Genomic DNA, 23,646 nt, shown 5'->3' with positions numbered 1-23,646 from the left:
AAAAACAATCTCAGAATCGTTTTGATAAGTAACAGTGTTCAAAAGTTGTAACCATATAAAGCGACGCAGGTCAGAATCCAAAAAATCGGGCTGAGCCTTAACCTGCAAAATGGCTGCGTCCTTAAGGGGTTAAAGAAGACCTGTAATGGTGATTTGGGATACTAAACCACCGGTCCATAAATCATCCTGACAGGTCCTCTTATAAGGAAACCTGTCAGTTACGACTAATCCATACTAACTGAACATATCTTTCAACTATCTACAACTATCCCTATATCGTTCCTACATATACCTGTAAAGTTCCACAGATGGCTGACTCAGCATCTAAGCAAATGACCCCCTAAGAGCCCGATTATCGTCTTTCCTTTTAAGCCGAGTCCAGTAAATTAATGTCCATCCAGCTTAGCCACTCCTCCAGCTTCCTGATAGAGATGCCGGCTGTGTGACTCACTGAAGAGAATTCCTTAGGGAGGAGGAATGAAGAGCGAGTTGAGAGACGATGCCTTGCGGAAGAGAAAACAAGCCTCTCATTCCTCTTTCCTTCAGGAATTTTCTTCAGCTAGTCACACAGCTAAAACATAAATATGCATCGATGCAAGTGAACTTTACAAACAGACTGTGGAATTTTACAAGCATAGGGAGGAACAATAAAGGGATAGTTGTACTGCTGTACAGTTTTGACTGTGAAGACTGCACTCCCAATATTACTTGCTGCATTGTCAGGTAGCCGCCACTAGTGGGAGCTCAATACAAATACATTTCTACAGCCTTCATTGAGTTAAGTAGTAGCTGTATTCATTCCTACGGACACTTCTCCCCCTAGTGGTGGCTGCTGTTGGATAGTTTTATTACCCAGTGCTGTATTTGGGAGATTTTTATAATGCATTTATACCAGTTTTCTGGAAGAAATACAATGATAATGATGATGATGATTAGATTGGGCTGGGTGGATTTTGAGTTAAAGAGGAAATGTAGGTAAATGAGCATTTCGGTGAACAATGGGTGTGGCTGTGTGATCCAGTGCACCCCTTCCTGCCCATTTTGTTTGGGGTAAACTGGGTACTCTCCATCAAAGCATGGTACTGAGTGGAAATTAGGAAGAAGAGGGTACACAGGACCTCACGGCCACACCCATTATGTAACACAATTTACATATAGATAAAAATGTGAATTTCTCTGCATCAGACAACATACTTTCTTAAAGGGAACCTGTCTACTATTTTTATCCTGTATGTATGAGCCCAGCACAGTACTACTACTCCTATTCTGAATATTTGATTGAATCAAAGTACAACTACACTTATCTTGTATATAGGGGGATGGAAATGTACCCAATACTACCCAGTATATATGTGCACAGATCAGCACTGCAGCACCTATTCTGTATATATGGGCACTACTACTCTTAACCTGTATACATGAGCACATACCCTTAATATTTGGGTGCATCAAAGTACAAATACACCTATCATGTATGTATAAATATATATATATGTATATATGAGAATGGCAAAGTACTAATGTACTAATACGTGTATGTAAGGCCACTGCAAAGACCATTACACCAGAGACATTAAAAAATATTATCACATATGATTTATAGTTCATTAATGGGTTAATAAATGGTTGCTACATTCAGTCTACATTGAATGTTTTAGAACTCGGCCTTGGGCAGTGATGTCACTGGATGACATCACAATGTCCAGATTCTGTAAGATTCCTGTGCACGGAGCAGGGTCAGCACTCTAGTGTGATTCTATGTTGGATGAACACAAAGTGAAGAAGAAGAAGAGAGAAAGTTAAAGTTACTGAGAGTAAACGCCATCATGGGGACCCATGGGCGTCATCGTGGTGATCAGCGGCTGCTGGTCATCGCTCTCTCCTCCTGTATGTCTACTGGATCATTGCTTCTGTCCAAATTTCGAAAATGGAGAAAACTGATGAGATATTCCAGCTTCATGGCCACAAAGACTAGAATCATCTCCAAGGTCAAGAGCTTCTTCAAGTCAGTTTTTCTTAAAGGACATAGAGGCCATTTCATATGCCAGGACAAAGGAGAGAAGAGACCAACCTACATTGTAGGTGAACCTGTCTCCACTTCCACCATTGTAGTAAGTGGAGAGTCTACTGCGGATTTAAAGGTTTCAGACAAGGAGCCACTTATACCCCAAGAATCAACACAGGGTATCGATGCAGTAAGTGGAGAGTCTACTGCGGATTTAAAGGTTTCAGACAAGGAGCCACTTATACCCCAAGAAAAAACACAGGGTATCGATGCAGTAAGTGGAGAGTCTACTGCGGATTTAAAGGTTGCCGACAAGGGGCAACTTATACCCCAAGAAGAACCACCGGGTATTGATGCAGTAAGTGGAGAGTCTACTGCGGATTTAAAGGTTTCAGACAAGAAGCCACTTATACCCCAAGAAAAAGCACAGGGTATCGATGCAGTAAGTGGAGAGTCTACTGCGGATTTAAAGGTTTCAGACAAGAAGCCACTTATACCCCAAGAAAAAGCACAGGGTATCGATGCAGTAAGTGGAGAGTCTACTGTGGATTTAAAGGTTGCCGACAAGGGGCAACTTATACCCAGAGAAAAACCACCGGGTATTGATGCAGTAAGTAGAGAGTCTACTGCGGATTTAAAGGTTTCAGACAAGAAGCCACTTATACCCCAAGAAAAAGCACAGGGCATTGTTGCTTTGAAGCCGTTTCATGCCGTGAAGTCACCGCCTGCACAAAAAAAGAAAAGAAACAGCCAGAAGAGAAGAAGACATGTCAGAAATAGTCCCAGACAAGCAGCGAAAGGTGACATCTCCTTACTTAATGTGGAGCCAATGGACGTAGAAATGGCTGATCCTTTTGAAGCTGTTGTGAAGGCATCTGGGGATACTTCCAGTGTCAACCTCAAAAGACAAGCCCTGGCCTCCATAGACAACCAGCCGGGAATATTTCCCCCACCCAAAAGAGCTGCTCTGGACTACACTCCAGATGTGTCCACAGAAGATCTCGACAGCCCTATGGAGACACAAGAAGTGGATCTGCCTTATTCCTGGATCCACAACGTCAACTACCTAATGGAAGAGCATTTGATCACCCTAACAAGCACAGGATATAGAGGAATGTTAGATGACGATATCATCAGTACGACCCTGGAGATCCTACAGAGACAGTTTGACAACTTTGATGGCCTGCAGCCTCCTGCAGCTCTTCTTGTGCCGGGGTACAGTGTAGACAAGAAGGCCGTGCAAATCCACTATGACGTAGAGCGGTCACACTGGCTCACCACCTGCTACCATGATGGTAAAATCTTAGTCGCTGACAGCATCTCAGACAGAGATTTGTCTCCATCCATCCAACAGCAGATATGCAATATGTACAGCACGGTGGTCCCAGAGCCCCTGAGACATCTAACATTTCTGAATGTGGATCAGCAAAGAAATTTATATGATTGTGGAGTTTTCGCCATCGCTTTTGCTGTCGAATTTCTTACAACCAATGGTGAACCCACTGCCAGATTTCAACACGAGATAATGAGGGACCATCTTATCTCCTGCCTCCAGATGGGCAAAATCTCTGGATTTCCAAGAAACGCCATTGGCTGATTCCATGGCCTCACAGACATGTTGAGATCCTGAAGAGCCAAAATATTATACAGACCCTTACAGAGTGGTACAGGTAAGTAACATGGACCTTACTCTAGAATTCCTTTCTTTGATTCCACGGTTAGATTCATTGTAAAATATATATATATTGATTGTTTTTACCTTTTATTCTTGAACTAACGGGAGTAAAGTAAGTACCTTACATTCTGTAACTTTAGACTTTAAACTAGACCATCTTAGGCCATGTTCACCCCATTGTAAAATTAATGTTCCATACTATCGACGGATACGTTTTATTGTAGGATGTTGCTCTTTTCTATTTAAAAAAAAACACACCAAAAATTTGGAGCAATTTTTTGTGTCAGGCTTCAGCCCATGTCCTCCTTCCCCCACTTATATTGGTGAATTGCCCCTAGTTTCCTCATTGCTTTATATTGATGATATGTAATTTTTCTGCGACATCTTGGGCAGCCCCATTAATAACACAAATTCTTTGGTCATTCTTAGGTCACCCGGAACAACCTACATGTGATATTCATCATCTACCAGGTGTTCAGGATGCAGTGAAGAGGAACCATCACCTGTAGAAGACTGTGGCCTTACAAGTTGACCCACCAGTTTTTTTTTTTTTTTAAACAATAAAATCCTTATGAAAGTATATCCACAGTATCTGAGAGTTATTTACAAAAGCATCTACACACAGGGTCAGACTGGGGGGCTTAGGGCCCACCTACTGCTGCATACTGCTATTAAATGTATATTTTTAGGCCATGCTGAAACAATTTGTTTACATTGCATGTATTTCATCTCCCTCTCATATTGTGGTCCATCTCATCTCTCCTCACATTGTGGCCCCCTATCGTTTCCCCTTATATTGTGGATGGAGTCAGCAGCGGGCAGAGTTACCGTGACGGGCGGTGTTAGCAACTATTAGCGGGTGTCCGGGCCTACCAAAGGTATCCCAGGTACACCAGTGGGCCTGTCCGACCCTGTCTACATGCTTGTAACATGGCGCATGCATGCTAAAACAGCCTCGCGATGGGTGACAAGCCGCCACCCAGCTGTATAGTGAGCATCCCACATGCACACACCAGCTCAAAGAAGTGCTTAAATCCTGCCTGGAAAAAGTATAACCTTAATGCCAAAATATTCCAGTTTAAGGCCTCTCTCACGCTAACATTTTTTGTGGTTGTATGCTACCAAAACCGTACTGTTTCGGTATGGGTAGAATACATCCACATGCATTTGAATGGACATATTGCCCAGCGCACTGTACCGTACAAGGGAAATCTTTCTCTGTACGTAAGGCCGTACCAGACTCCTCCCTATGATGAGCAGTGCTCACCCCTCCTATCTCCTCCGCGCTGCTGTATGCTCATGTACATTAGTGTGAAAGACCCCTAACTGTATAGTGTCGAATTTTAACAGTCTAGGATTACAATTATGTGACTTTTTAAAATAAAGAATGGGAGGAAAAAACACCCTTAAAGGGGTATGCCCATGAAAGAAAGTTCTCAAATTTTAATCCCCTTGTGATGTTTACTACATTAAGATAATATTAAACGCCCCTTACTTTGCCTTTCTCTGTACAGTAGTGCTCTCTGCCTCCTGCCCCATCCCCTGCAGTACAAACTATTCATGTCAAAAGAATCAGCCCAACCATGAAGTTTATGGTCGTATTCAGGGACAACCAAAATATAAACTTCACGACTGATAGAGACAGTTTGGAATTATATCTGTGAAATTCTGCAGTTTTTTTGTTAATAACCTAGAATTAGACACATTGGGGTCAATTTACTAAGGACCCGATTCGCGTTTTCCCGACGTGTTACCCGAATATTTCCGATTTGCGCCAATTTTCCCTGAATTGCCCCGGGATTTTGGCGCACGGGATCGGTTTGCTGTCCGCGGACCCTTAGTAAATGTGCCCCAGAGTGTGCAACACATTTAAGTCAGACTTTTCATGTTAAATCTGGAACTTGGTCCGACTGAGCGCTGGAACGCCCCCTTCAGTGCAGAAATTTGTGTCACATGAAGAATAGTGCAGCCACGATACAAAAGGGTTGCATGCAACACAAATGTGGCGCAGACACTTCTTAAATACCTGTGCACTGAAAAGAATGTGCAAGGTCCAACAGAAAACTGGCGCAAAGTCCATAGTAAATGTGCCCCATTGTGATAGTTTGTTATCCTGAGTATATTTAACAATTTTGTGTTTTTTAGGTGTTCAGACACCTCCACTTTATTGTTTGTGTTAAAATAATAAGGATACCAAATTTACTTAGGTTTTCCTAAATAATGCAAACCTTTTTATAATCTTTTGCCAATTACTTTTTCATACTTTAGGACCGGTGTTAGATGCATTGGGACCTGTTTCCGGGACTAACTTACGTCTTGATTGCTACCATTTTAGGGACTGCATGACCTTTTGATCACTTTTTATTCAAATTTATATGTAGTAAAATGGCGAAAAAGTGGTGATTCTGACATTTGGGTGCTATTTCCCGTGCTCAGGTACACTGGAACATGTTTATGTTTGTTTATCTTTATTTGTCTTCTAGGGAAATGGGGTGATTTTTTTAACTTTTTTTTTATTTTTTTACTGTATTTATAGATCCCCTTCAATGGTGCTTCAATGGTGGCACATGTGTGCGTCATAGGCATCTACAGGGAGATATATCCGGCTGCAAAATTTTGCCAGGATATACGTCCCCACAATGGCAGTGTGAAAGTGTGAAATTTACTGAACATTACTGTAACTTGTCACACAGACAACTGGAAGGTACTTGGGAGTACCCGGAAGGAAAGTCTCTATGGGAAGAGTCCGGAGGGAGGAGTCTCTGGACCACCGCGGGAGATGGCATGCGGCCCGCTGTTGCAGCCAAGGTACAGGGATGTGCAGAAAACAGTCCAAGCCTGGGATGAAAGCAGGAACATGGAGGAACACTGGTAACGCTGGCAGACAGGACTGAAGACACCGCTGGACTGGTACCCTGGAACCACAGCAGGAAGCGTATGGAAACGCTGGAGACAGGAGACACGGAGGCGTCTGGAAACAATGGAGGAACACGGAGGCACCTGGAAACGCTGGAGGAACACGGAGGCGTCTGGTAACGCTGGAGGAACACGGAGGCATCTGGAATCGCTGTAGGAGCACGGAGGCATCTGGAAACGCTGGAGGAACACGGAGGCGTCTGGAAACGCTGGAGGAACACGGAGGCGTCTGGAAACGCTGGAGGAACACGGAGGCGTCTGGAAACGCTGGAGGAACACGGAGGCGTCTGGAAACGCTGGAGGAACACGGAGGCGTCTGGAAACGCTGGAGGAACACGGAGGCGTCTGGAAACGCTGGAAGACAGGAGCGTCTGGAAACGCTGATGGGCAATCACTTCAACAGGAACTGCTGCGAGAAGCGAGGTGTGGAAACCTTGGAAGTTCCTAGAATGCTGAAGATCCGGCCAGGAAGGAAGGGAGGTGCCGGATTAGAAAATGTGAGCCGGATTAGCCAGAGCCAATCAGGAGGACCCTTGCCCTTTAAATCTTGAAAAGTCCGCGTGCACGCGCCCTAGCAGCGGGAGCGCGCAGCCTGCAGGGAAGGAGGCGTGCGGCCTACACGCCGGGACGTGGAGCACAGACAGGAGCCAGGTAAGTGCGGGCAGGGGGACAGGGACAGGCAGCTAGCGGAGCACGGGTGTACCCGCGATTCGCGACATGGATCGCGGGAGCACCCGTGACAATTACTATATAATACCAAAAATTTATTGCACTCCAGGGCTGCTACAAGGCAGATATACGTAGACCTCACTTACCGTATAAATCAGCCGTAGCTCCGACCTTCTACCTCTGATCTGTCCAGGTCTTCATCTTGGTGGCTCCTCACAGATGACAATTCTACTTCCATTGTACATGACTTATCACTACAGAATTATCCACAAGATGTCTTTGGCTTCGTGCAGCAAATCTCGAAAATACCACAGTCACTTATAGTATATGTCACATGGATAAAAACTATCTCCTAAGCTATACACACCACCCACAGATTGTTATGCAGCAACATCCTTTTATTCATTTATGTTTACTCCCATTCATTAATATTTAGCAAAGCAGTTCTCCATTAATTTATATGTATTCCTGTAAATAATGTTTATTATTTTTACACTGCAAAGAGGAGATTGGGGCCACAAATGAGCGGGAGATGAGAGGCCACAATATTAGGAGGGGGATAAAAGGGGCCACAATATAAGGTGGAGGGACGCGAGGAGACATAATTAGAGGGTACTCTCAATGATAAGGGAGAGAGGAAAGGGTACCCTCAATAACAAGAGATGAAGGGGTTCACAATATGAGGGGGGGGGCGGGCGAGGGGACTCACAATATGGGGGGGGGGCGAGGGGACACAATATGAAGGGAAGACGAGAGGGGTTACTGTATAATGAGGAGATGCGAGGGGCTTACCATAGGAGGGGGAGAAGAGGGGCCAAAATGTGAGAGAGATAATAGGGGCCACAATATGAGGGGGGGGGGGGGAGTTGAGGGGGCCACAATATAATGTGCAGATGAGAGGGGCCCACAATATGAGGGGGAGATTAGGGGAGACAATATGAGGTTGAGATTAGTGGGCCATAGTTTGAGCGGAAGATAAGAGGGGCCATTGGCGACAATATTAGTGAGAGATGATGAGGCCAAAATATGAAAGGGACCACTAAGTGTGGAGGAGATGAGGGGAGACACAATATGAGGGGGACATGGAGTCATCATATTAAGGGGAGATAAGGGGACAAAATTTGAGGGGGAGGCGAGAAGGGTCACAATATGAGGGGGAGACAAAGACCTCTACAATATGAGGGGGGGGATGAGAGGGCACAATGTGAGGGGAGAGAAGGTGCCAAAATATGAGGGGGAATGTGACAGGGAGCCAGAATATAAGAGGGGAAGATGAAGGGGCTCACATTAGAGGGGGAGATGAAGAAGACCACAATATGAGGGGCAGATGAAAAGCCCCACAATATGAGGGGGAGATAAGAGGGGCCAAAATATTAGGGGGAGATGAGAAAGGTCCATAATAAAAGGAGGAGATGAGAGTAGCCACAATATGAACGGAAGAAGAGGGGGAGTCACAAACTGAGGGGTAGATTAGGGACCAAAATGTAAAGAGCAGATGAGAGGGCCCTCAATTTAAATTGGGAAATGAGGGCCCACAATATGAGGGGGAGATGTGGGGACACATTATGAAGAGAAGAGTGGGAGCCACAATATGAGGGGGAGATAAGAGGGGCCACAATATTAATAAAAGATGAAGAGGCCAAAATATAAGGTGGCTACTAAGCGGGTCAACAGTATGAGGGGGAGACGATGGGGTCCACAATATTAGAGAGAGATTATGGGGTCAAAATATGAGGGGGAAATGATGGGGCAACAACATGAGGGGGAGATGAGAGGGGCCACAATATAAGGTGCAGATGAGAAGGGCAACAATATGAGGAGGAGGTGACAGGAGCCACAATATGAGGGGAGATGAGTGGCCACCAGATGATGAGGAACTGGGGGATAGCCTTTAATGAGAGGACCTGCTTTATGTTGGACCTTACAGTCATGTTCACAAAATGTAACTGAATTGTACATTGAAATGCATTTCAGGCATATCGTTCATAACTTTTCCTTCAATGCAGATGTGCTTAAACCTAAACTCTTGTGTTCGGTAAGTAGCCACATGTTCCGCCATATAAAATAAAAACACTTGATGCTACTTTGTAGGGCTAGACACACTAGAGCGTCCGGAATCCATCACTACGGCTGCATCTTTCATTGAAAGTGAATTGAAGGTGATTGTTGCACCCACCACAATCAGGGCGGATTTCCAGGTGGCATTTTTAAACATGTCCAAAACGCAAGTGGCAGGGAGTTTGTCCAAAACACATAAGCGTTTCTCATAAAAAAGCATGCTTTTCATTGGAAACGCAAATGCGTTTTGGCCAAACCCCTCCCACTTTGGTGGGATCCGCCCACACAAGACTTTATGCAGGATGTTTATCCAAGGGTTGATGACCTATCCCAGTGGTGGCGAACCTATGGCACTGGTGCCAGAGGTGGCACTCAGAGCCATTTCTGTGGGCCCTCAGGCCATTGACCCCAAGACAGAGTGCACCAAACAGGACCAAATTCACCAAATCTTCCTGCAGTCCCAGGCAATTTAAGAGATGCTGCTCCCAGCGCTATGTTAAAACGACACTTCATTGGCTTTTTGGAACTGCAGGAAAAGTGAGAAGGTGTTGATAGAACTACATTATCTTTTTAGGTCATCCTGCTGGACCCACTATCCTTCATGTACAGAGGGAAGCTGGTGAGAAGCTACAATGAATGTGTCCTCCTTCTCTCAACTGTATTAGTGGCCTCAGGCGGCCGATACAATAGAAAGATGTCAAAGAACAGGTAGCAATAAAAATAAGTGAATTTTGGTTATAGTTTGGGCACTCAGTCTCTCAAAGGTTCGCCATCACTGACCTATCCTATCAGTGGGGTATCCTCCACTTGGGACACCCATTGACCAGCTGAATGGCAAGTAGAGATCCATTCTTTGTGCAGTGGCTAAAACAGGAGTTGCTTGTGCAACACCCTTGCCGGTGCAAGGCAGAGGGGTTGTTGCGAATACGTCCCACCATGTAGCTAGCAGCCTGTGAAGGGTCTGATCAACCCCACAGCAGGTCACTACAGAACACAGGGGAACACTGCAGCGGTAGAGTCTGCCTGGTAAGGCAGGAGTTAAGTGCTGAATGTGATGTAATCTGTGTTAACCAATCACCGTTGTTCATATCTTGTATCTGTGAGCTGGGATGCGATTGGAGGAGGAACCGCCACCTGACCAGTGGGAGTAATAAAACCCCTGGTCAGGAAAGTTCTAGAGTTCAGAGGAAGAGAACAGTTAGTCTGACAGGAGTCAGAGAGTTCTCAGTACAGTGCAGCCAGCACACCAGATCAGATCTGACCAGTTAGTCAGAGAGCAGGTGAGCCCAGCTCCCTGCCTGAGTGGAGTAAGTTAGTTAGTGAGAGAAAGGGGTATCATCCTACCTTCAAGGGTGATATATGAAGCACTCCAGGACAAGCTGAAGCATCCTACTAGGACACAGCTACATCCCAGTCTGCCCTTGCATCCAGGCTGATGATCTACATCCTGTGGCTCCCTCCAACTGCATCTCCAGCATTCTACCATTCTGTTAAGGCACGTTGCTACTGTTCCTGTCGGTCCCAATAAAAAACTGTAAGTTATTTTTTGTTCAACGTCTGCCTCTGTCTGGTCCCTGCTACTACGGCTGTCACCATCTCGGGCACCCTGTCCACCACACAGAGACTCATACTCCAGACACTAAAGGGTTGCCCCAGGGAGAACTACTCTAGCAGCCTCTCCCTCATCATTTCTTGCCAACACCACCCTGCTGGAGACCTGCCAGGCTGTGGGACAGCCCTCCAGTCCCCATACCAAGCCCCGTGACACTAGCTTGCCGAGGCCGCAACCGCCAGCCACTCAGGTACTGCGGGCCCCGGCTGTCTCCAGGCCCCAAGAAAAGGCTAGGCTAGGTGGGGGATGTTGCACTTGTATTTCAACAAATTGGGGCTTGACCTCTGGCTTCATTCTACTTACCTCCCCACCGGATCCAAATGTACAGTCGCACCAGCTTCTGAGTCCTCCTGGGGAGTGGTCCTGGCCTGTGACTACAGTGGTGATGCAGGGAGTCTGGTTACAATGTGATGGCACCTTTAGGGTGCTGTCACATGTTGCACTTTCAGAAGTGGATTTAAAGTGCAATGGGGCATGCCCCGGCCTGATTGAATATCAGTTTCTATGGAAATGCATGTGATCGGTAGCCAGTACCCGGTGTCATGCATTTAAAATACGAAATAGCATGTGTATTTAAAAAAAGGAAATGCTATCGGGCCATGGTTTGCCCCTAGCACTTTGAGTATAAGAAAGGGCTCGGGGCACAGGGTGCACACTATTAGGCAGTAGTAGGTTGATTCCCGGTCGGGGGTGCAGACAGTGAAGTGGCACAGGGTGCCCATTACTAGGCAGTAGCAGGGTGATTAATGGCCAAGGGTGCAGGCAGTGACGTGGCACAGAGTGCACACTATTACTGTAGCAGGGTGATCCCTGGCCCGGGTTGCAGGCAGTGATGTGGCACAGAGTGCCCATTACTAGGCAGTAGCAGGGTGATCCCCGGCCGGGGGTGCAGGCAGTGACGTGGCACAGGGTGTCCACTATTAGGCAGTAGCAGGGTGAATCCCGACCAGGGGTGCCGGCAGTGATGTGGCAGAGGGTGCACACTATTATTCAGTAGAAGGGTGATTCCCAACCAGGGGTGCAGGCAGTGACGTGGCAGAGGGTGCACACAATTAGGCAGTAGCAGGGTGATCCTGGGCCGGTGGTGCAGGAAGTGACGTGGCAGAGGGTTTACACTATTAGGTAGTAGCAGGTTGATCCTGGGCCGGGGGTGCAGACAATGACGTGGCAGAGGGTGCACACCATCAGGCTGTAGCAGGGTGATCCCTAGTCATGGGTGCAGGCAGTGACAAGGCACAGGGTGCACACTATTAGGCAGTAGCAGGGTGATCCCCGGCCGGGGGTGCAGGCAGTGACGTGGCAGAGGGTGCACACCATTAGGCAGTAGCAGGGTGATTCCCTACCAGGGGTGCAGGCAGTGACGTGGCAGAGGGTGCACACCATCAGGCTGTAGCAGGGTGATCCCCGGTGGGGGGTGCAGGCAGTGACGTGGCAGAGGATGCACATAAGTAGGAAGTAGCAGGGTGATCCCCAGCCAGGGGTGCAGGCAGTGACGTGGCACAGGGTGCAAATTACTAGGCAGTAGCAGGGTTATCCCAGGCCAAGGGTATAGACAGTGATGTGGCAGAGGGTGCACATTACTAGACAGTAGCAGGGTTATCCCAGGCCGGGGGTATAGACAGTGATGTGGCAGAGGGTGCACACTATTAGGCAGTAGCAGGGTGATCCCCGGTGGGGGGTGCAGGCAGTGACGTGGCAGAGGGTGCACACTATTAGGCAGTAGCAGGGTGATCTCCGGCGGGGGTGCAGGCAGTGACGTGGCAGAGGGTGCACATTACTAGACAGTAGCAGGGTGATGCCCGGCCGGGGATGCAGGCAGTGACGTGGCACTGGGTGTATACTATTAGGCAGTAGCAGGGTGATCCCTGGCCGGGGGTGCAGGCAGTGACGTGGCAGAGGGTGCACACCATCAGGCAGTACTAGGGCTCCATTGTGAGTGACGGGCAGCAGCCCCCTCCTTCCCTGTGCTGCTGCTGAGCGCCGGCCCCTCGCATGGGGGAGGGTCTGCAGCAGCCTCTTTCTTCCCTGTGGTGATGTGCAGAGGCCAGACATGCTGAGGTGAGAGGCAGCAGCTGCAGCAGCCGTCCCCGGCCTCCCTGGATGCATGAAGCCCCGGCCCGGCCTCCTCTGCAGCATCCCCCGGCCTCCTGGACCTCGGGCCTGTCGTGTCCTCTCCCGGCCATGTCTTTCCTGCAGCAGCTGTGGCAGCAGAGGGACATCCTCATCACTTTTGTCTTACCTCTGCTGCTGCTTCCCCTGCCCCTGGTAGCACAGAGCAAGGTAAAGCTGCTGGGAGATGGGGGAGGGGGGAATATTGTGGGGGGATCCCACCCTTTCATTGCTGGTCTTCTATTAAACTTTCCAAGGCATTTGTGGGGGAGGGGAGGTGTATTACACACGGGGGTGATGGTAATGAATAGCCAGGGCTCAGGCTTGGATCTATTGTATCTGCTTAGAACAATAGTTTCTTCTTGGACTTTGTGTTATTTGTTACATATCTTAGATACATACATAGACAACACCAGGTCCTGCACAAGGCCAGGCGGCTGCTGAAAGCCGCTTAAGTTTTAGGAGTATTGGATTAAAGTTGGATAAATTAGGCAGGGGGGGTGGGGTACATCAGTAAATATCTATGTGATTTTTGGAAATTTTTTTTTTTTTTTTTGGTTTATTAGTTACCTATTAGTCTATATTGTCAAAATAATGAAAAGAACATCCCTTTAAGTGGCTCCTTTGGGCATCAGACCAAAGTACTAATGTAAATGTGGTGAGTGTGACTGTCAGGGGGGTCATCCTGGGTGATGTGTTCCGTAGGTGTAAATTTCCAAGGTTCTGCTTTGGTTTCCTTATACTGTACATTATTAAAGGGCATCTACCACCAGGATGCAAACATTTTATGCAAATAGGCCTGAGGGGCTCCAGGCTCCATAGGTGTTAATGAAGCCTGGAGCCCCTCAGGCTCATTTGCATACAGTCATACAGTCCTGGTGGTAGATGTTCCTTACAACATAGCTGACCCCTATCGATTTTTTTTTTTTTTTTTTTTTTTTTTTTTTTTTTTTTTTTTTTTTGTTGAGGTTGTGGGAGACTTCTGACTCTCCCACTGCAGGTGGGGTCCAGGAGATGGAAGGTTTGGACATGTGGCATTTCATCAGAGGTGTCTGGCGTTGGGTTACTTAACCGCGCCAACGCATGTATTTGGAGGAATAGCTGTCGGGTGAATAAACTTTAGACCGGGAGCTATTAAAGGTGATGGGCAGCGCTTGACTGGTGTGTGTCTCTCTATCTGTGTCTCTCTATCTGTGTCTCTCTATCTGTGTCTCTCTATCTGTGTCTCTCTATCTGTGTCTCTCTATCTTCTTTGTATCAGATCAACTTGTCAAAAAGTTTTGGACTCTAGTATTACGTAGGGGTCCTTGTTTATAGGAATAAGAGCACTTCCTCGTGAGCCCTTACAAATTTGGCCTAAAATTGAAACAAAAAAGTAATTGTCTCCTAGACTTCAGGTTCTTCAGCGAAATCTGATCCCTCTGCGAGACTGCCGGGCGGCTCCTCTTTCCATACGTTTTGGGGTCATGTATGAGTTCATTGTATGTAGCGGTCACGGCCTGAATCACCTTAAGTTGTAAAAGATCCAAATTGTTCTCCAGAATTTTGTACAGGTTTTTCGGATATTTCCTGGCACAAGACGTTCACTCTCCTCTTGGGTCATATATGACCGACCTGCTCCGTTGTGTCTACGTCTGATTTCCGTTATAGGGTTAGTAAGGACGTCCATATTCACGGTTAGATGTGAATATCGTGCGCTGGTCCATTACCAAACTGTGTAAGTTATGTGAAATTTGGGATTTCAAGTCCGTAGTGTCAGACAATCCAAATATCTAAATCACAGAATGTCACAATATTTCTACTTTATATTCCACGTTGTAACCTCCAGGTGAAGGACCGAGTCATGTGACAACTATGTATAGCATGTACTTCATGACGTTCTGTCTTTGTAATGTAACTCTTTTACGTCAGTCGTGTATATATCGCTACAGGTCATGAATTGGATTTTTCTGTAGGTGAAGCCCCTGTGACTGATGAATTGACCTTTACATTAGGTGTAGGTTTACTTCTAGGCTCTTAGATTTTGTTACAATAGGAATGGAGAGCAGATTTCCGGGATAAATTGCTTGCAGGAGATGAGCTGCGGTTTATTGTACCATTCTTATCAATGGGATCACTTAATTTGCTCCTTACTGCTAGACCAGGGACGCTTGCTCATAGATCCAGGCACCGTTACACTGGTAGTCTACTTATATTTGTTATCCATGGCCTCCCTCCTTCTAAAATCAATTTTTACTATGCTAATAAACCTGAAAGGCTACTGGGGTGGTTCTTAGGGCCCCTCCATGCTGTAGATTCACAGGCTGTTACACTGTGCAGGAGCACCCCCCCCCCCTTCTAAATGTGTGCTGGAACTTTCTGTATTGCAGTGAGATTACATCAGGCAGAGGGAGGGGGAAGTGCTGAGGAAGCAGAGGGGTAGGGTGAGACAGCCTGTAAAGCTGCAGCATGGAGTAGCTCTGGACAGAGCCTTATTAGTATAAAAGTTGATTTTAGAAGGAAGGAGGCCATGGATAACAAATAGATCGGCGCCTGGATTTATGTGTAAGTGTCCCTGATGGATTTTAATAGTAGATTTCCTTTAAAGGGAACCTGACAACACATTTTTCACAGATGCAGCTAGTGGCAGGTTCCCATAGACCCCTAATAATTAACTGACACTCTTCTTTTAGCTTAAAATTGTTTCCCTCACTTTATAATTTAATAATAACTGGTATCCAGGGCTATCAGTAGCGAGACGGGGCATGGCCTAATATTATGTGACCAGGGTGACATCATCTCAGCTTCTTTAGCCTCCTAACATTAGCAAACAGTACCCCGTGCATATATCTGCTCACATGAAATCACAGACGCCTCCATGGAGTCTGCTGTGATTTTATATGATCAGATATATGCGTGGGGTACAGTTGGCTAATGTTCAGAAGCTAAAGGACCTGTCATGATGTTACCCTGGTCACATGACATTAGTGCTGAGAAGGAATAGGGAGGAGCTGCTGGATTCAGCCCGAGGAGGCCTTGTGTGCCCCTTCCCCCAACTCACTATAGATATCCCTGGATACCAGGTAAAATTATAAAGTTGATTATATGGGGATTTGAGTGAAACAATTTTTAGCTAAGAAAAGGTGTCAGTTAATTGGGTTCTATGGGAACCTGTCACTAGCTGTATATGTGAAAAATGTGGTGACGGGTTCCCTTTTAAGTTTTCAGACAGCTTCAAACGTATTACGTGATGGTATTCCAGGTGTTGCACTTGTAATATAGGCGAAATAAAACAAGATCAAATTGTAACCATCTAAAAGTCGCCTTTATGGGGCACCCAAATCTGTGCCCACGTTTTGTTTTTTGTTTTTTTAAATTAGGGGTAAACTGATTTTTACTGCAGTGAAAAAAAACCTCTTAGACGCCCTCAACCTGGGCGGTGTTAAGAGATGAACCTCTTAGGAACTAAAGGAATTTCCGTTTCCTACATTGCCCCCGGGCCGGATAACCTAATTGTGGTAGTGTTTTTCGAGTTGTCCGTTCTAGTCTAGGTAAAGAATGTGCAAGTTAAGACCTGCTCAGGACACCCACCAGGAGCTGGAGATGAGTAGGAGACCTCCCTTAGAAGTCAATTTACTAGGACTATGTCTACAAGGTGTGTCAGGTGATGAGGTATACAGGAGTCAGACAACCCATGATGACCTGGTCAGATAAGCAACAGGTCAGTGAAAACAGAAAATTTTAGGGAAGGTTTGTTAGGATGTATGTTGAACATCACATTTTTAGGGCTTCCCAACTTTTCTCTGATGGTAATCCTGACATAATCCCCTGCCAGTGGTTTTCTCCTACCACTACCCTTTTGGATGAGCCAATTATGGATGTCGGGGCCATTTTCATGCAGCACGTGTTGTGAGATTGTAGATTGTATGTTTATAAATAACCTTTAAAGGGATTGACCACTCTTTTACATAAGTTGTCCATGTGCCTTTACTACCTTAATAATAATAATAATAATAATAATAATCCCTGGATGCTCATCAAGTGATTCAGCATTCCCGCTACTTACTCTAGTGCAGTCTGAAAACTCTCCATGGATCTGTGTTTACAAGTCTGAGCTCTGCTGAATAGGAGGAGCTGTAGCAGCAGTGTTACGATTCATCCCGCTCCCTCCCCCTCTCCCTGTGTCAGTCCGTGAAACAGATTGTCGGAGAAAGAGGCACAGCAGGTGACGGCATCAGAAATGAGAAACAGGAAGTTCTATAGTTATGTATTTAAGTGTAGCATGGTGAGAACTGGGAAAGGCTGAAGCTATCAAAAGAGGTAAAGGGTACAGGTACATATACATGCAGAGACCAGTCCAATGGAAGAGATTTATTGAAAAGTGGCCAACCCCCTTAAAGGACATCTACCACCAGGATGAAGGATTGTAAACCAAGCACACTTACATGCTGTTTTGTGCCCCCTCTGGCAGGATCTAATGTTCCTTCTTATGCCCTGTCTTTTTTTTACAAAAAAAAGCTCTAAAAATGCTACAAAAAAAGAGAAGACCCAAAATACCAGTACTTTACATGATCTGCACAGTCGCTTAGTTAGGGACAGTGTAATTCTCACTTTCACCTGTGGAGGTGCTGTAGAGAAGCTGAATACTTGCAGGTTTCCGCTCCAATCACAATTGACCGCTAGGGTTCACCTTGCGATCTGCTGATTGTTGCTGTACTTTTTATAAAATTTGTCCAAAATATGCACTTTTTTTCTAAAATGGGATAAAGGCAGGATACTAGAGGTGTATAGGGAAAATTTTCCCTATATTTAACCCCTCCCTTGTGTGACTTATAGTAAGTTACCCCATTATACAGAGGGCCCCTCATCTGATGCAATGTGTGAAGCTTGTGTCGTCCCCGCACGTAGTCTCATCTTGTCTCTGCAGAAACCTTATACGCAGTAGGAACGTTTGCTCTGGGACACAATACGAGGTCTGTTCGGGTCTCTATGACCCCACTGTTCTGTCATAGTTCAAATGCCTCTTTTCATACGAGGCGCTTGAAGGCCTCAAAAGTGGAACAGTGTTTAAAATTAGAACGCGGAAAACATTAGAAAGCCGGGGTCTGACTTTCAGGAAGTTTGCTCGCTCCTGCTTACTCATTGCTTACTACAGACGTACAGTCTGCGCGGTGATCACTGAATCATTCATTACAGAGAGTTTTTTTTTTTTTCCTAGGTATTAAATCATCTTTTCTACCTTTGGCTGAATCAGACTCTTCATTTGGAAATTTAAAAGACACCAGAATGAAGGACTGTATGCAAATGAGCCTAAGGGGCTCCAGTCTCCATTTACACCTATGGAGCCTGGAGCCCCTCAGGCTCATTTGCATACAGTCCTTCATCCTGGTTGTAGATGTCTTTTTATGTTTGGACTATAGAGGGTTATACAGCTCGTCTTCACATAGTCATTTTTTTTTTTTAGTTTTTCTCTCTCTACGTAACGGCGCCATACTTGGTCATAGACCATGTTTGGTATTGCATTAGGGGTTATCCACCCTTGTATGGACCAGTGATGGTGATTCCTTTCAAGACCAGGCGCCCAAACTATAACCAAACCAAAACCCACATATTTTTCATTTGCCAAGACGGCAACTTAAAGAAAAATTTAATTAAAAATCAAAGTTTACCTTTCTCTCTGCAGAGCAGTGTCCCATGGGAGTGGCCAGTGAGAAGCAGTCACCCACCAACCCTCAGCCCCACCCTATTTCAAATAAGTGGGAAATGGGTGGGTTTTTTTTTTTTTTTGTTTTGTTTTTTTAAAGCTAAAATAGACAAATTACAAAGCGTTTCCCAATGGGGTGGGAGTATCCGCTTATCACTGGCCACAGTGATAAAAAAAGCCAATTTTATTATAAAAACACTTTGGCAATGTGCACACTATTCTCTATGGGGACACGAGGGAGACAGAAACGGGGGCTCCTGATGGCTCCCTACTGTGTCACAGGTTTAAATTGTATTGGCGCCCTGAGGACACCAATACAGTAGAAAGGAGGAGGAGAAATTCAAATTATCATTGTAGCTTCTCTCCAGGGTCCCCTGAACAGGTAGCATCACAGGACACAGAGCCGGATCCCCAATGTAAATTGAACTCCGTCCACACCTCCTTGCTACTCCTGCATTTTGGTTACATGACACATCGTGGGCTGCCTGGGACCGCAGGAGGCAGCCTTGAGTACTGTAAGGCGAACTATGTGCTGGGAAGATGGTCTGGTTGACTGCAGAGAGGGCTCTGAGCGCCACATTTGGCACCCGTGCCATCGGTTCACCACCACTGGTATAGGCCATCAGTGTTGGGTATGTAACCCTCACCAACCTGCTGTTACCAGAGAGCAGTGCTGTAGTACCTAAAACCACCACTAGAAATGGCTCACGGTTATAAGAAATTTTGCTTTCGGAATGTAAACAATATTAGGAGTCTTTAATATGTCAAATTGATGGCTTATCCTAAGGGTAGGCCATGTATCTTTAAAAAGGTGGATGACTCCATTACATATGGGATCACTATTTGATCGATGCTGGAGCCACCACTGATCACGAGAAAGGAGTCCCGTTCTTCTAATGGATAGGCAAGCCATGCCTACATCCTTCAATACTATGGAGGAATTGGAAATTGCCAAGCACGGCGCTCTGGTATCTCAGCACTCGGTGAATGGAAGCAATGTAAGTGCCAAGCACTTCGTCCGCAGTTTCTGATGTTCCCGTAATCTTAAATGCGAAAGGCTACATACTCGTATTCATCAATAAATGAGGATCAGACATCGTTTTTCGTTATTGGTAGCGGTCTGTTATCCACTGTAGAAATATTATACACGGAGGATTTTTTTTTTTTTTTTGGACCAGATTTTGAAGGGAATAAGCAAGCTCTAGAGGCTTGATCCAAATTTGTGTAATCTAAATCTATTTCTTTTACATCTACAATATTAAAGAGATCAATCATCTAGGAAAGCAGCATCGATCTATATTGGCAGCGCAGTCAAAATCCAACGGCGCAAGCGTAGCCGTTGCATTACGGGTTATCTTATCCACTGGTAAAGGGAAGTTCCAAGGTTGCAACACTATGGGGCAGATTTATCAAGCTGTCTGAAAGTCAGGATATTTCTAGTTGCCCATGGCAACCAATCACAGCTCCCCTTTATAATATTCATGAGCACTGGTAAAATGAAAGCTGAGCTGTGATTGGTGGCCATGGGCAACTAGAAATATTCAGACTTTCAGACAGCCTGATAAATCTGCCCCTTTGTTTCTTATTCCTTCTTATCCTCATGATGACGATTGAGTTATGTAGAGCACAGCTATGGATATCTTTGTACAGGCAGTCCCCGGGTTACGTACAAGATCGGTTCTGTAGGTTTGTTCTTAAGTTGAATTTGTATTTAAGTTGAAACTGTATATTTTATAATTGTAATCCCAGTCAAATTTTTTTTGGTCTCTGTGACAATTGGATTTTAAAAATGTTGGGTTGTCATAAGAACCAGGATTAACAATAAAGCTTCATTACAGACACCTGTGATAACTGTTACAGCTGTTTATGGTAACCTAGGACTAAAGTACAGTAAATCATCAAAATCCAGAAGTCCGTTTGTAACTAGGGGTCGTCTGTAAGTCAGACAATCCCTGTTCTTAAGTAGGGGACCGCCTGTATAGGCAATTTTGGGCAGCCAGATGCAAGCCTACTAAGCGGCCCATGGCCACCCAAACCACCCACCACATTTTACACTGAGAAGGAGCTTCACCTATGAAATCCTCATACATCTGTTCCTGTGCTCTATACACATGTACACAAGAACCTTGTGAAGGTCCCCCAAAGGTCCGGAAACCACAGACTGAAAGGAGCAGAAGGGACATATTCTCCATTCCACAGGAAGTGATTCCAAACTTGTAGGGGCTATAATATTCATATATATGCCAGATCCCATGGGAGTTTAAATCCACCCCAGAGAGGGAATTTCTGAAAGGAATATTTCATCCCCTACCTGAGGATTAAGTGGAACATACATGACCTTTTTTAACCTGAAATAGTACTGTATCTATTAAAAAAAATAATTTCTGGAATTTATGCCGCTACAACAGATTCAAGCATTTGGTTTTAGAATCTTAAAGAAGCAATGTAATTGGTCGGCTCCACTTTACTTTACTGCAACACTTGAATTGAATCTTCCCCAATGTGTTCTAATATCTTATGATGTATGTATGTATCCATCACCTCCCCCTGTTCTTTCTGTTTTCCAGGAGGCAGCATGTGCTTATATATTAATGATCACCGCTTCATACTGGATTTCGGAGGCCATCCCTCTCGGTGCTGCAGCGCTGGTTCCTGCATTCATGTTTCCGCTCTTTAGTATCATGAAATCGAGTGAGGTGGGTAATCCAGTACTGGACTCTTATCCGGGATTGGGCATGACCTGATCCATGTGCCATCGATGACATAATACACAGTTTCAGGATAATAATAATAATTCTTTATTTATATAGCGCACACAAATTACGCAGCGCTGCACATAGTTTGCCAAATCAGTCCCTGTCCCCATGGGGCTCACAATCTAAATAACCCAACTGTATGTTTTGGAGTTTGGGAGGAAACCGGAGGGCCTGTAGGAAACACACTTAAACATGGAGAGAACATACAAACTCTTTGCAGATGTTGACTCTGTGACATGAACCCTTTCCCCATCGCTGCAAGGCTGTAGTGCCAACCACTAAGTCACCGTGCATGTCCTATAGTGTAGCTCTGCATTCAGATGTCTGCTGATTGCTCCTCGAACCAGTCAACAGAGCTGCGTAGATTTTCATATAATGTCATCTTCTGTGCTGCATAGCTCCCCCTAGTGGTGGATGCAATCTGACAAAATTTAAACATTTTAAGGAGTTTCAAGAATCGCTAGAGTAAAGACTCTTTGTAAGGATAAGCCATTTATATCCGATCGGTGGGTGGGGATTCAATTCTCAGCGGTATGTAGGGCTTGAAGGGGTGCTCTATTCTCTATGTAGTGTCGAGCCTCGGAAATTTCAGCTCAGTTTCCTTTAAGTGAGCTACAATAACACAGCTTGTCCACTACAATATAAATGGTGCCGTTTAACAGCAAAAAATTGTAATTTTTTAAATATCTTTGCTTTTTTTGTGTTGTATAATTTTTTTTTTCGCTTTTTAGGTGGCATCTGAATACTTCAAAGACATCCACCTGCTGCTGTTTGGTGTGGTCTGTCTGGCTACTTCAATCCAGAAGTGGAATTTACACAAACGCATCGCACTTTGGATGGTCCTGTCCGTGGGAAGTCAGCCCGGCTGGTAACGCTCCTGTCATTTTTCTTGTAGCTTATGTGCTCTCTGCTTGCTCTGACATGTCAATGTCTAGCTGACAATTAACCTCCGCGCTTTGGGACTGCGCTCCCCATGGCTCCAGTTTACCACCAACTCTTGGGTATAGGACATAAATAGTATCCCACCTCTCGGGTCACAAGCAGAGATACAAAGGCTTTGGTCTATAGGGAGGTAAATGTTAATAATGAAACTCAAAAAGGTGGAGTTTTTTTGCATATATCAGGATAATGGGATGATTGGGATGGGTCCTGTTGGCTTGTAACATGTCATGACTTGTATTAATGGTTGGCATCATCTACTTAGTTATCAGCTAATATCTCAGTAGATAACAATAATGTGCTGCCCGCTGGGTATTCTTGGAGCGTTGTGGCCACATTTATGAATAAGGGATAGGTGATCCCTGGAGATGTAATTGCGAATACCACGGGCTGAGAACAGGGGTCCACTAGCGATTTTTATATGTATAGTGTATTTATGGGATTGGTGTCCAAGTTGGCCATCTCTTGCACTTGGGGAACTCCAAAGAGATCTTTAGAAGTCAGACCACCAATGATTTGATACTTACCCAAAATCTTGATAGGGTTGGCGCTAATAGGGTGACCTATATTATACTTGCCCTATTAAACTTCATCGGTGTCTGGGGGTCATGTGATCAGGCAGCAGGAATCAGATTTCCTATGACGTCCTGCTGGCTTCTGGTATATGGAGGAGGCCGTGGAATCATTACTGTCTGCATGGCCTCCTCCAGAAGCAGGACACTACTGCTATCTCAGCCATAAATAACAGTGGTTATAGGCTTTCTAGATCTGAAGAGTATATAAGGGAAAAGTAGAATTCCATCTGAAAAATAACTTTTTTAAAGTGTATCTAATTTTTTACAAACTTTTGAAGTGAGACATTTCGAGGAGTGGAGGTCTAGGATTGAGCTCTGCTTCTCAGCTAACCCCAGCCGTCTCATTGAAGCTGTATGACTTCTTCTTCCTCTCTGAGATAAGGGAGGATCTCACAGCGATTACAATTACACAGTTTTTGTCTGAAATGTGTAACGGAAAGCAGATGGTTATCATCTTGTGGAATCTCCTATCTTTGTACCTGCTGCATGTATCTAACCGATGAAATAACAGAAATCTGATAGTGTCCCATTGCCTTGCTGTCATTGTGACACCACAGCACCTCTATACTGGAAAAGGGCCAAAAAGTAAATGTCCACCATCTAGTACCAAGCTGTAAATCTGTACAAAATGTTTGCTGGACAGTATAGT

The 23,646-nt window shown here is 45.3% G+C and overlaps 1 protein-coding gene and 1 long non-coding RNA gene across 2 annotated transcripts in view; both read left to right on the top strand.

The window, feature by feature from the left end:
- The first annotated feature begins 3,022 nt into the window (after positions 1 to 3,022).
- Positions 3,023 to 4,260, top strand: LOC140069045 (uncharacterized). The gene is made up of 2 exons (XR_011848696.1): positions 3,023 to 3,675; positions 4,110 to 4,260. It is a non-coding gene; the product is annotated as an uncharacterized lncRNA (long non-coding RNA).
- Positions 4,261 to 12,883: 8,623 nt separating this feature from the next.
- Positions 12,884 to 23,646, top strand: part of LOC140071204 (solute carrier family 13 member 1-like) — a 35,741-nt gene continuing 24,978 nt past the window's right edge. The window contains exons 1-3 of the mRNA XM_072118610.1: positions 12,884 to 13,215; positions 21,295 to 21,423; positions 22,215 to 22,351. Coding sequence (XP_071974711.1) covers positions 13,036 to 13,215; positions 21,295 to 21,423; positions 22,215 to 22,351 — 446 coding nt within the window. The 5' untranslated portion in view covers positions 12,884 to 13,035. The remainder of the gene's footprint in view (positions 13,216 to 21,294; positions 21,424 to 22,214; positions 22,352 to 23,646) is intronic.

The sequence above is a fragment of the Engystomops pustulosus genome, chromosome 7 (genome assembly GCF_040894005.1).
Source record: "Engystomops pustulosus chromosome 7, aEngPut4.maternal, whole genome shotgun sequence".
Taxonomy (NCBI): domain Eukaryota; kingdom Metazoa; phylum Chordata; class Amphibia; order Anura; family Leptodactylidae; genus Engystomops; species Engystomops pustulosus.
Note: the sequence above shows the minus strand (reverse complement) of the source record. Positions and strands in the feature narration are given on the sequence as shown.